The sequence below is a fragment of the Schistocerca serialis genome, chromosome 4, assembly GCF_023864345.2.
Source record: "Schistocerca serialis cubense isolate TAMUIC-IGC-003099 chromosome 4, iqSchSeri2.2, whole genome shotgun sequence".
Lineage (NCBI taxonomy): Eukaryota > Metazoa > Arthropoda > Insecta > Orthoptera > Acrididae > Schistocerca > Schistocerca serialis.
Genome location: NC_064641.1, coordinates 54,391,471 through 54,404,283, shown reverse-complemented (window position 1 = coordinate 54,404,283; position 12,813 = coordinate 54,391,471). Strand labels below are relative to the sequence as shown.

At 46.2% G+C, this 12,813-nt stretch overlaps 2 protein-coding genes across 2 annotated transcripts in view; both read left to right on the top strand.

Annotated features, from left to right (window-relative positions):
* Nucleotides 1–11,070, top strand: part of LOC126474227 (uncharacterized) — a 919,981-nt gene extending 908,911 nt beyond the window's left edge. The window contains exon 9 of the mRNA XM_050101692.1: nt 11,003–11,070. The gene's annotated coding sequence lies outside the window, so the exon portion shown is untranslated. The remainder of the gene's footprint in view (nt 1–11,002) is intronic.
* The window catches only part of LOC126474226 (SH3 and multiple ankyrin repeat domains protein 3), a 147,900-nt gene that overhangs the window by 10,045 nt on the left and 125,042 nt on the right, over nt 1–12,813 (top strand). The window contains exon 2 of the mRNA XM_050101691.1: nt 11,003–11,345. Coding sequence (XP_049957648.1) covers nt 11,003–11,345 — 343 coding nt within the window. The remainder of the gene's footprint in view (nt 1–11,002; nt 11,346–12,813) is intronic.

The following is a 12,813-nucleotide window of genomic DNA, read 5'->3' as shown; positions in this document are numbered from 1 at the left end:
GAGGCAATAGCAGCACTGCTGGTGAATGTGCGGGCACGGAGAGTGTCTTTCATCGTTGGAAAAAGCCAAAAGTCACTAGGAGCCAGGTCAGGTGAGTAGGGAGCATGAGGCATCACTTCAAAGTTGTTATCACGCAGAAACTGTTGCGTAACGTTAGCTCGATGTGCGGGTGCGTTGTCTTGGTGAAACAGCACACGCGCAGCCCTTCCCGGACGTTTTTGTTGCAGTGCAAGAAGGAATTTGTTCTTCAGAACATTTTCGTAGGATGCACCTGTTACCGTAGTGCCCTTTGGAACGCAATGGGTAAGGATTACGCCCTCGCTGTCCCAGAACATGGACACATCATTTTTTCAGCACTGGCGGTTACCCGAAATTTTATTGGTGGCGGTGAATCTGTGTGCTTCCATTGAGCTGAATGGCGCTTTGTTTCTGGATTGAAAAATGGCATCCACATCTCATCCATTGTCACAACCGACGAAAAGAAAGTCCCATTCATGCTGTCGTTGCGCGTCAACATTGCTCGGCAACATGCCACACGGGCAGCCGTGTGGTCGTCCGTCAGCATTCGTGGCACGCACCTGGATGCCACTTTTCGCATTTTCAGGTCGTCATGCAGGATTGTGTGCACAGAACCCACAGAAATGCCAACTATGGAGGCGATCTGTTCAACAGTCATTCGGCGAGCCCCCAAAACAATTCTCTCCACTTTCTCGATCATGTCGTCAGACCGGCTTGTGCAAGCCCGAGGTTGTGTCGGTTTGTTGTCACACGATGTTCTGCCTTCATTAAACTGTCGCACCCACGAACGCACTTTCGACACATCCATAACTCCATCACCACATGTCTCCTTCAACTGTCGATGAATTTCAATTGGTTTCACACCACGCAAATGCAGAAAACGAATCATTGCACGCTGTTCAAGTAAGGAAAACGTCGCCATTTTAAGTATTTAAAACAGTTGTCATTCTCGCCGCTGGCGGTAAAATTCCATCTGCCGTACGGTGCTGCCATATCTGGGACGTATTGACAATGAACGCGGCCTCATTTTAAAACAATGCGCGTGTTTCTATCTCTTTCCAGTCCGGAGAAAAAAAATCGGAGGCCCTAGAACTTGAGGCTGGCTCTGAGCACTATGCGACTTAACATCTATGGTAATCAGTCCCCTAGAACTTAGAACTACTTAAACCTAACTAACCTAAGGACATCACACAACACCCAGCCATCACGAGGCAGAGAAAATCCCTGACCCCGCCGGGAATCGAACCCGGGAACCCGGGCGTGGGAAGCGAGAACGCTACCGCACGACCACGAGATGCGGGCCCCTAGAACTTGAATGCATCTCGTAGAATGAAAGATGGATTTAAAAAGAAATAGTGTGCATTTCTTTTGGAGTGACCCTCGTACTTCGTGATGCGTCGTTTGTTCTTTTTTTTCCCTTAGAGTGTTTTATCCATGGCGTTCATACCTTAATAAGGCGGAATATAAGGCAGTATTTCGGGATGTAGGATGACTTCATTCTTCCCACGAGGTATCATGATTCACTGGACGAAGATATCAGTTTAAATTCATAACAGGCTATCGAATTGTCACTATCACTCATCATATGGAAGAGCGCCTCGCCAGACAGACACCGATTGCTGCCTGCAGACTGGTAGCGGCGACCACATTTAGTGCCCAGTGAGGCGCAGCTCTGGTGACCTGCGAGGCGGCCCATCATCGCTGCTGACTGATCACAGGCGGCGTCGCCCTCTGTTCCGCCAATAGCCGCTTTGCATCTCGGCTGACGCCAGCTAATCGCCACTTGACGAGTACTGCTCTCAATGTGCGGCGGAAAAGCTTCCGACGCTGAAGGCCGCTCGTCCGAATTCGTCAGGGTGCGTGATCATTCTGTCTCAAGTGTCTCCGTTTTATTTAATCCTCTGTCTAAATTCCCACTTGCAATTGTGTTTTCGTGCAGGTCTCTCCATTCTGACGGACACATTAAGCTACGGTAGCGGATACGAGCACCGGGGTCCTTATATGATCTAAGTAAAATAGTTTCGCACCGAAACCGATCACCATCAGTAGAAATGCCATAAATTCCGTTTTGGACAGTTACTTTTTATTTTTATAACAACAATGGAATTTGTTCGGGTGGGCAGTGAGTTTAGGAAAGAGTGGATACGTTATGGGTCCGCTGTGGCAGACCAGATAAATATCTTAGGTGAATAGGTGTGTTAAAATCTCGTCTCGTTACACTCTCAGTACGTCGTAGGTCCTTAGGAGGATCTGCTAGACGATGAGTTAATTGGGTAGGGAGAAGAGTCATTAATGATATCCACTGAGAACAGCCTATGATGAGGTAACAGTGTCTTGAAAAACATAGGCACCAGATGCTCTCTCGACATGACCACTGTTGCTACGGGAATTCTGCGACGCTCGTGAGTCCCAACAGCATGAAAAATTATATAATTTTAAAACTTTTCACAAAAGTAGCCTTTATTATCACAGAAAGCAACGAATACAAGATGAAATTCGGAAAAATTAAACAATCAATTGTTTTAAGGTGATGATTTCATTTTGGAACAACTAGGACACACAGTTTCCAACCACACATCATTTCATGTGATATATTTTAAAGCAGATTCACAGTTTTCCTAGTCACAATCCTATATCTCGAAACTTCCTTCAACTCATAATGTTTAAAACAAATTGTAGTCCTAAATAACAAGCAAAAATGAACCTAAAATTAAATAAATTTCGTATAAAAACCAAATACTGCCCTAGTGGTTTCATTTCGAAACCACTCATAAGAGCAGTAGTATAAATTAAAATTTACGTTAAGAGAAACTTTGGACATACTCTTTTTCACTGTCTCTTTTTTCAATATGGCCATTATTAAAAAAAAAAAGTAAGTTACAATCTGCTGCGATCACGTAGCACAACTCCTCGCCGACTGCTACTTTGAACGCTGTAAGTGACTGCTACGATGCACTGCGATACATTCGTAGCACTAGGTGTCTGTCTTGCAGAAGCATCAATGGTTTCATGCTAAGCGCCCTGGTACTCAAAACAAAATTCATGAAGTGGTAGTACCAGGCAGAAAACACTGGTAACGGAATGGTGGCAGAAACCATTGGTACGCCGGAGCTCCGTACGGCATCGCTAACAGACAGCCGGTAACCGGCACATTAGTAATGCCGAAGACATGCCTGTATTGTCCACCAACTCACAGTCATCATGTCTAAGTGGTTCCTTAGGAAAGAACCTGGCCAATTTCCTTCCCTATGCCTGTCCGTTCAGAGGTTATGTTCTGGTTCTAATGACCTCGTCATCGACGGGACGTTTGTCTGTACTGTGCCTTTTCTCACAACCAGTGTCACTTCGCAGAGGACAAAACGAAGAGACTTAGATTTCGCAGATGTTTTTAATTGTGTCGTTTTTAATTTCCCTATAGGCCACCGCGCGACGTTCGTTCAGAGCAGTCACAGCGTCGCAAGGGAATGTCGTTCCAGTGGCAGCTTAGACCATTTGTTCTCTTCGCTGCTTGCTACTGCTTCCTTCTCAAAGGTGTCCTACAGAATTGAAGAAGGAAGCTTCGTCTCCTCATTTTCCGCTTGATCTGCAGCAGAAAACCAGCGCTGTATTGTGTTTAAATTGTAGATAATTCCTTGGAGCTATAATAGTAAACAAGGAAAAACTTGAGCTGTTCGGTGTTTCTGGCTTTAATGTACAGTAGTTACTAGCGGCGTTCCTACATCTACATTTGTAATACGCAAGGCCCGTGTGGTGTGTGCAGAAAGTACATACTGTTTAGCATTAATTTCCGTATTTACCGTTATATTCTGGGATGGTAAACGGGGAGAAAGACCGCAGAGATCCCTGGCTTTGGTCTTGTTTTGGAACGTAGTTTTTGGAATGTTGAAAGGCTCCCCGCGATGTGCAGCAGCGTCTTTCTTGTAGCGTCTCTCACTGAAGTTTGTCGAAGAATTTGGAAACGCTCATACTCTGGCTAAACGAACACATGACAAGGTGTCTGCTCGTCTTTGAATCTTCTCTATCTCTTCCGTTAACGCCCGCATCTCGTGGTCGTGCGGTAGCGTTCTCGCTTCCCACGCCCGGGTTCGATTCCCAGCGGGGTCAGGGATTTTCTCTGCCTCGTGGTGGCTGGGTGTTGTGTGATGTCCTTAGGTTAGTTAGGTTTAAGTAGTTCTAAGTTCTAGGGGACTGATGACCATAGATGTTAAGTCCCATAGTGCTCAGAGCCATTTGAACCATTTTGATCTTCCGTTAACCCAACTTCGTAAAGATCCTAAACAAACGAACAGCATTCAATATTTGATACCATTTTGGCTACACAGTATGTTGAACACTGCAACGGATAGTCCATTTTTTGACTGATGAAAAATGTATAATAATGGCACTTGTGGCTGATACTGCAACTAAGAACAGTTATCTATTTGACGCCAAAAGACCTTCCTATAACTTGATACAATGCTAATCCGTGACTTGAAGATGGTCGCTTGGCAGAAATTGCTTGTGTGTGAGAAAATGTAGAGTGCCTTAAAAAAAACGTGAAGCACCCAGAAGGGGAGAAAGAAACGAAATGAAATCTCACCGGGTGAGAGGGTGTGTCAAGTTATTTCAGTGATTTCAAAATAATGTCAAATTTAGGAAGAACTCGGCAGTGACTCCGCTTAACAGTATGACATTACACTCCTTCCGGCATGCACTGATTCATTTCGGAAAAATGTCATGAAGGCGTTGTACCCTCTCCTGAGCAAGCTGGTCCAGAACTGGTGCTTGACATCCTGCCCCCCCCCTCTCCCCCTCCCTACAAACACACACGTTCTATCGCAGGCACATCTGGCGGTGTTGGTGGCCACTCAGGCAGTTCATAAGGACACGTGCCATGCGTGGACGAGTATTGTCCTGTTGAAAAATGGCACCACTGTAGTATTTCATGAAAGTTAACAAATGAAGACACAATACGTCCGGGGCATACAGTTACGCCAATCAGAGTTCCATCGATCGCTACCAGCCGCGACCGAACTCCCCACACCATGATGCCAGGAGTAACGTGGCTGTGCATCTCCAAAACGTTGGAAGAATTGAGTCCCTCCCCATGTCGCCGCCACACTCGACGGTGATGATCACCTACGGCAGTGTGAACCGCGAATCGCTGGACACAGTGCGACTCCGTTCATCAGCAGCCCATGCGTCCTGTCACGGCATCACTCCAGACGCAGCCGTTCATTTTCTCGATGTTAACGGCAGCCCACACGTGGGGCAGTAATTCTCTAGTCCAGCTGCTGCGAGTCTCCCGGATGACACAGAACGTTGCAGGGAGTCCATTGCTTACTCTTCCTCCCTTCTGGTGGCCGGACGTGGTCGACGGGAACGGTGACAACTAGTATGCTTGCCCTCAGATTCCCATGCTGTCCAACATCAGGCCACTGTCGCATCTGAATGTTCGACAAATCTGGATGCTGCACGATTCGACCAGCCTGCCAAATGGAGACACACAAAGAGGCTCAGTTCAAACTCTGTCAGATGGCGATAGCTCTGTTTAACACGAGTTTATGGCATCTCCGAGTCCTTCGCAGTGATCACCCAACATCTGTCACTATTCACGCCCCGCATATTCCATACTGGACCTGGCAACAGCATTAAACAAAAATAATACAAATGCACTCCGATGGCCGCTCTAGTTGTCACAAAGAATCACAACACTAGGCATTGATAAACAGCGTTCAAAAAGCAGTACAACACATTTTTTTCTCAGACGATTTCTGTTGTGTTGCCGAGAACGAAAGCGCGGCGGGACCAAACAGGAGCGCCCCGCGAACAAGCAAAACGAACGGGGAAGGACGGACTCGAACAACGACGAACGACCGAGCAAGACCTAACGAACAACAACACGCAAATAGCAACGGGGTCACAAGCGAAACCTCACGAATCCACGATGTCCACTCGTACACGGAAACCAAGTAAACACGCTGTCTGTAGGTGAGATGTCGATAGACTAACGCGAATATCAGACTGCCTGCTGAGCGAGAGGCAGGCGTTTTAAATACCTGATAGAGCACGTTGCTATTGGCCGCTGGGACCACGTGCTCCACCGTGGCGCCCTCACATTATACCCAAGCCAGGAGCGCGCGCGCCGCCACGGCTTACGGCGCGACGGCTGGATCTAGACCTCTAGTTGTATTCGAGGTCCATGTCGTATTGCACGGATTCGAAACCCGCGGCGCTCGGTACCACAATTTCGGTAGAAAAAAGTGCGGAATCTGTTGTAGAACAACGTGGAGTAGTTCTGCTTTGGCCCCTACAGTTTCATGAAGTTCCCATAGGCGGCGGCGGCTCCATACCAGCATCTGTAATGCTGGAGTGTTCCAAGCACAAAGCTGTCATTCGGGTCTCTTTTGGTGGAAAACCGGAGCATCACAGATATTCATAGCCACTTGCGGAATGTCTACGAAGACCTGGCAGTGAACAAAAACACGGAGAGCCGTTGGGCGAGGCGTCTTGTCACTATTGCAAGGTCGATCTCGCGCGTAACGGCTGGCCGCACAGAGCTGACTGCTGCACGTTGGAACTCATTGGAGATGACCGACGGATACAATCAAACGTCGCTCCACAACTGGACGTCTTCTTGGTAGTGCTGGCGCACGCGTCCACCATTGGTGTACTCGAAGCTGTGTGCCCGCTGGGCTAAGAGAAGAACATAAAGAGCAACGAAGGACCATCTATGAGGAATTGCTTGCGCTTTAGAAGGCTGATCGTGACCTTTTTTTGTCAAACTTCATCACAGCCGATGAAACATGGGTTCATCACTTCGAGACGAAAACAAAACGCCAATCCATGGAGTGGCTCTGCACCACATCTCCTCCGAAGCAAAAGCTCAACAAAGCCACAGCCTCAGCCGGTGAAGTCATGGTGACTGTCTTCTGGGTCTCTCGAGGGGTTATTTTGTTTGATGTCTACATCTACATCTACATCTACATGGATACTCCGCAAATCACATTTAAGTGCCTGCCAGAGGGTTCATCGAACCACCTTCACAATTCTCTATTATTCCAATCTCGTATAGCGCGCGGGAAAAGTGAACACCTATACCTTTCCGTACCAGCTTTAATTTCCCTTATTTTATCTTGGTGATCGTTCCTCCCTATGTAGGTCGTGTCAACAAAATATTTTCGCATTCGGAGGAGAAAGTTGGTGATTGGAATTTCGTGAAAAGATTCCGTCGCAACGAAAAACGCCTTTCTTCTAATGATGTCCAGCCCAAATCCTGTATCATTTCTGTGACACTGTCTCCCATATTTCGCGCTAATACAAAACGTGCTGCCTTTCTTTGAACTTCTTCGATGCTCTCAGTCAGTCCTATCTGGTAAGGATCTCAAGCCGCGCAACAGTATTCTAAAAGAGGACGGACAAGCGAAGTGTAGGCAGTCTCCTTGGTAGGTCTGTTACATTTTCTAAGTGTTCTGCCAATAAAACGCAGTCTTTGGTTAGCCTTCCCCACAAGATTTTCTATGTGTTCCTTCCGATTTAAATTGTTCGTAATTGTAATACCTACGTATTTAGTTGAATTTACGGCTTTTAGATTAGGCTGATTTATCGTGTAACCGAGGTTTAACGCGTTCGTTTTAGCACTCATGTGGATGACCTCACACTTTTCGTTATTTAAGGTCAACTGCCACTTTCGCACCATTCCGATATTTCTTATAAAGCGTTTTGCAGTTTGTTTTGATCTTCTAATGACTTTATTAGTCGATAAACGACAGCGTCATCTGCAAACAACCGAAGACGGCTGATCAGATTGTCTGCCAAATCGTTTATATAGATAAGGGACAGCGAAGGGCCTATAACACTACCTTGGGGAACGCCAGAAATCACTTCTGTTTTACTGTTCACCCCTCAAGGTGAAGAAAAAAATTGAAGAAAGAGTCTCAGGGCATTGGTCGCCACAAAAAAATGCAACGAAACTTCTCCGTGACGAAGCGAGGCCTCACGCAAATCTGCGAGCCCGCGAGGAGCTCAGAAAACTTTATTGGCTGCTCTGCCTCATCCACCAAACAGCCCGGATCTCGTTCGCACTTTCAATCTATTTGGCCCAGTGAAGGATGCTCTGTGGGGGAAGCAGTACGCGGATGATCCAGCAAGAAGTTGGCTCCGACATCGACCAATAGAGTGATACAATGCGGGCTTAGAGGCCTCCCAGCAAGGTGGCGTAAGGCCGTCCCATTGAACGGAGAGTATGTTGGGGATTTTGTAGCCAAAAGGGTGGAGAATGAAATGAATTATTGGAATCCGGAATGTGACCAACCTGCTTTCAGAAAAAAATGTTCCTTTAGTTATCTATATCTACATGATTAGTCTGCAATTCACATTTACGTGCTTGGCAGAGAGTTCATCGAACCACAATCATACTATCTTTCTACCATTCCACTCCCGAACAGCGCGCGGGAAAAACGAACACCTAAACCTTTCTGTTCGAGCTCTGATTTCTCTTATTTTATTTTGATGATCATTCCTACCTATGTAGGTTGGGCTCAACAAAATATTTTCGCATTCGGAAGAGAAAGTTGGTGACTGAAATTTCGTAAATAGATCTCACCACGACGAAAAATGTCTTTGCAACTCGCGTATCATATCTGCCACACTCTCTCCCCTATTACGTGATAATACAAAACGAGCTGCCCTTTTTTGCACCCTTTCGATGTCCTCCGTCAATCCCACCTGGTAAGGATCCCACACCGCGCAGCAATATTCTAACAGAGGACGAACGAGTGTAATGTAAGCTGTCTCTTTAGTGGACTTGTTGCATCTTCTAAGTGTCCTGCCAATGAAACGCAACCTTTGGCTCGCCTTCCGCACAATATTATCTATGTGGTCTTTCCAACTGAAGTTGTTCGTAATTTTAACACCCAGATACTTAGTTGAATTGACAGCCTTGTACTATTTATCGAGTAATCGAATTCCAACGGATTTCTTTTGGAACTCATGTGGATCACCTCACACTTTTCGTTATTTAGCGTCAACTGCCACCTGCCACACCATACAGCAATCTTTTCTAAATCGCTTTGCAACTGATACTGGTCTTCGGATGACCTTACTAGACGGTAAATTACAGCATCATCTGCGAACAACCTAAGAGAACTGCTCAACGCATGTCGTACAAACCCGCCGCGCTGATGTGTGAATGACATCTGACGTCTCTTCTGGGCGCTTCACTATTTTTGTCAGTCACAGCTGCTTCTGGAGAACTCATGACACCGTTTGCAGGGCGGCCTTTGGAGAATTCACGATGCAGTTCTTTAGCAAAGTCGATGTGTGGACGTTGTGGGGCGGCGGGTGGAATAATCGTTAATGTTCCTATTATATATTTAATGCTGTTTGCCGTTCTCAACACTGGCTCTCTAACTACAATACTGGCAACCAGAAAGTGATTAGCAACACGTGAAGCCTGTAATTAGAATTCCTAGTGCCCACTTCATCTGAGAAATACATTTATAGCTACAGCTTATAGCTCTGAGGAATTAGGAGGTTGTCTGGGATTCATAATCAAAAACCATTCTCTCTAAAATGTTCACTATATTCTGAAAGTCACAGACCAAAAAGAATACACACAATCCAACTACCAGAGCAGTTCAGAGTCTAATGCGCTGATGCCACTACAACTGTTCAAATTAAATGTTTAAGTGAATGCTCGCCATAATTTGATGATAATGTTCATTAAACGCCACGCTAAATAATGGTAGTCGGCAGCTCGTGGTTGTGCGGTAGCGTTCTCGCTTCCCACGCCCGGGTTCCCGGGTTCGATTCCCGGCAGAGTCAGGGATCTTCTCTGCATCGTGATGACTGTGTGTTGTGTGATGTCCTTAGGTTAGTTAGGTTTAAGTAGTTCTAAGTTCTAGGGGACTGATGACCATAGATGTTAAGTCCCATAGTGCTCAGAGCCAGCCAAATAATGGTAGAATGTCTGTCCTCCGGCGGCATGTGAAAATACGACACACGCAAACTGAAGATAGATCATTAAAGTCATCCCAGAATTAATACTTCACTCGGAAACGATTTCATGGTTACGCGTATGCCGAGTAACTTATTACTGCATCCGAGGCTGTTTACCGGCACAGGTAAAGCTAATCAGCGTCTGGAGAGAAGTGGGGCCTTCGTTTTTCACGCAGCTTTCTTACATATAAAGCCGCGGTGCGGACGGCTAAGGGAACGTCTGATCAAATCCGCTCTCCCGACTAGCCGCTGGGCTAGTAATGCACCACTTTAAGTTATCGAATAAATCATTGCTTCCTTTGCTGATAGCCGATGAAGCTTTCAGTTTAATTGTGCAATCAGCACACAAGTAAGTAATCATAATAAAAGTCTGACGTGGCTAAGTCAAATATTTTGGGCGAGAGAATTAATTTAATTACACTACACGCAGTAGACGAGCTCTGAACTTGCTCTTTGGAGATACGCTATAGCAATAGTTTTATAGTTATTCTGTTGAAACTTCTCACATTTTTATGATTATAGCGGATCTCCCTTCTACTTAAATTTAAACATCCTAGCTTTATTTATTCGCCTACTTAATCTATCTTGCTTCCTTAATTTCTAAGACAAAAACCAGAAAATCATGAATTTCAACTGAAATTTTAATTTGTGAGATCCAGAAAACTGTTTCTACTAAATTATTATGCAAAAGGAATCTAAATATAAATTTTTGAGTTTGTAGCTCTTTTCTGTTGCGTCAATGATTTTTACAGAAAAACATCCAAATTTCGAAAATGGTTAAAGTTATTGAACTGATATCCAACACATATTGATTTTGTATTACTCCTGACATGCTAGAAACGTTTCAGGTTATTTACTTCATTTTAAAGTATTGCGCAATATTTATGACGCAGAGCTAGTTACGGTGGACTGGCTGGCACACGATGGAAAGACCGATGTGAATTTTATAAGGCGTGAGTAGGCTGCTTCCCTGCAACGTGTTGGTGAGTGCGTCGTTTGTCCGCAGATGTGAAGCTGTGATGGAGGACGGCGGCTCGGCTTGCGGCGGCGGCAGCGCTGGGGGCGGCGCGTGCTCGCCGGTGCCGCTGGCGGCGGCGGTGCCCGTGGCCGTGGCGCTGCCGGCCCCCACGGCGTCGCCCCCGCCCGTGCCCGTAGCCCCTGTCCCCGGGGGCGGCGCCGGCCCCGGGGGCGGGCCCGCGGCGGCCCAGCAGCAGCAGCAGGCGGCGGACGAGGGCTACCTGCTGGTGCGCGTGCACGTGCCCGAGCTCAACGTGCAGAAGTGCCTGCAGTTCCCCAGGGACCAGCTGGTCTGGGACGTCAAGCAGCAGTGCCTCGCCGCCCTGCCCAAGGTACGCCGCACGCCGCGGACCTCGCAAGTGTGCTTCTTATCGGTTTATCCGTTTCAGTTTCTTGTCGGCCCGTCAAGAGCGATGTCTTTCAAAAGACAAGCTGCGCTCTTTCCCGTCAGCTTGGTGTGGGTACTTTCATCGTGTACTGTAATAACAGTCTCCCAGCCACAAACCGAAAAAATAAGTCACTAACTTGGAGGAATAGGAGACCTTTAGTCTCCTGGAGTTCAGGTACGTCTAGACTCTAGATAGATGAAGTTAAGAGTCACAGTCATGGAGACGACTCTAAATAAAAAATGCGTAAGAGAGGGGAGCAGTGATGAAGAGTATGGTGAGGAGTAGGCCACCCCATGTGAAGTACGAGGCGTGTTTCTTTAAGTAAGTACCGTTTTGAAATTAAAAAAGACGTGCTAAGATATCTCAATAATTTTACATTTACATGAAAGCCTCTACCTTAATCTACTTTTCTACATAATTTCCCTCAGTATTGAGGCACCTGTCATAACGTTGTATCAGTTTTTTAATACCCTCCTTATAGAAGTCTGCCGCCTGACTTAACCACTGCATCACCACTGTTTTGACTTCGTCATCGTCTTGAAGACGCTGACCGCCCAGGTGTTTTTTCAAGTGCAGGAACAGATGGTAGTCACTGGGCGCAAGATCGGGGCTGTACGGAGGATGATCTAGAGTTTGCCATCGAAAAGATGTGATGAGATCTTTGGTCTGATTCGCCACATGCGGACGGACATTGTCTTGCAGCAAAACGATGCCCTCGCTCTACTACCATTTACTGTTGCTTTGATTCTTGTGTGACGTAGGCCACCCATGTTTCATCGCCCGTAACAATTTGGTTTAAGAAATCATCACCGTCGTGGTACCGCTCAAGGAAAGTCAATGCACTGTCTAAACGTTTGGTTTTGTTTTGGGTACCCAACGCGCGCACAATTTTCGGTAATTCAAGTGCTCGGCCACAACGCCATACGTAACACTACGAGAAACATTAGGAAAGTCATCCCGCAAGGAGGAAATCGTAAAGCGTCCGTTTTCTCTCACCTTATTGTCCACTTCCTGCACAAAACTTTCATTAACGACCGAAGGACGCCCACTCCGTTGTTCATCATGCACATTTGTGCGGCCATCTTTAAATGCTCTCACCCACTTTCTTACCATTCCATCACTCATAATGTTTTCTCCATAAACTGCACAGATCTCACGATGAATATCGATCGCATTTAGGCCTTTAGCACTAAGAAATCTTATAACACCCCGTACGTCACAGTAGGCGGGACTCACGATTATCGGAGACATCTTAAAACACTCAGTACACAACGTAAACAAGGAAGAATCAGGCTGTAATGGCGTCTGTGCGTAGATTAAGGTACAGGCTTTCATGTAAAAACAAAATTGAGATATCTTAGCACGACTTTTTTTAGTTTCAAAACGGTACTTACTTAAAAAACACACCTTT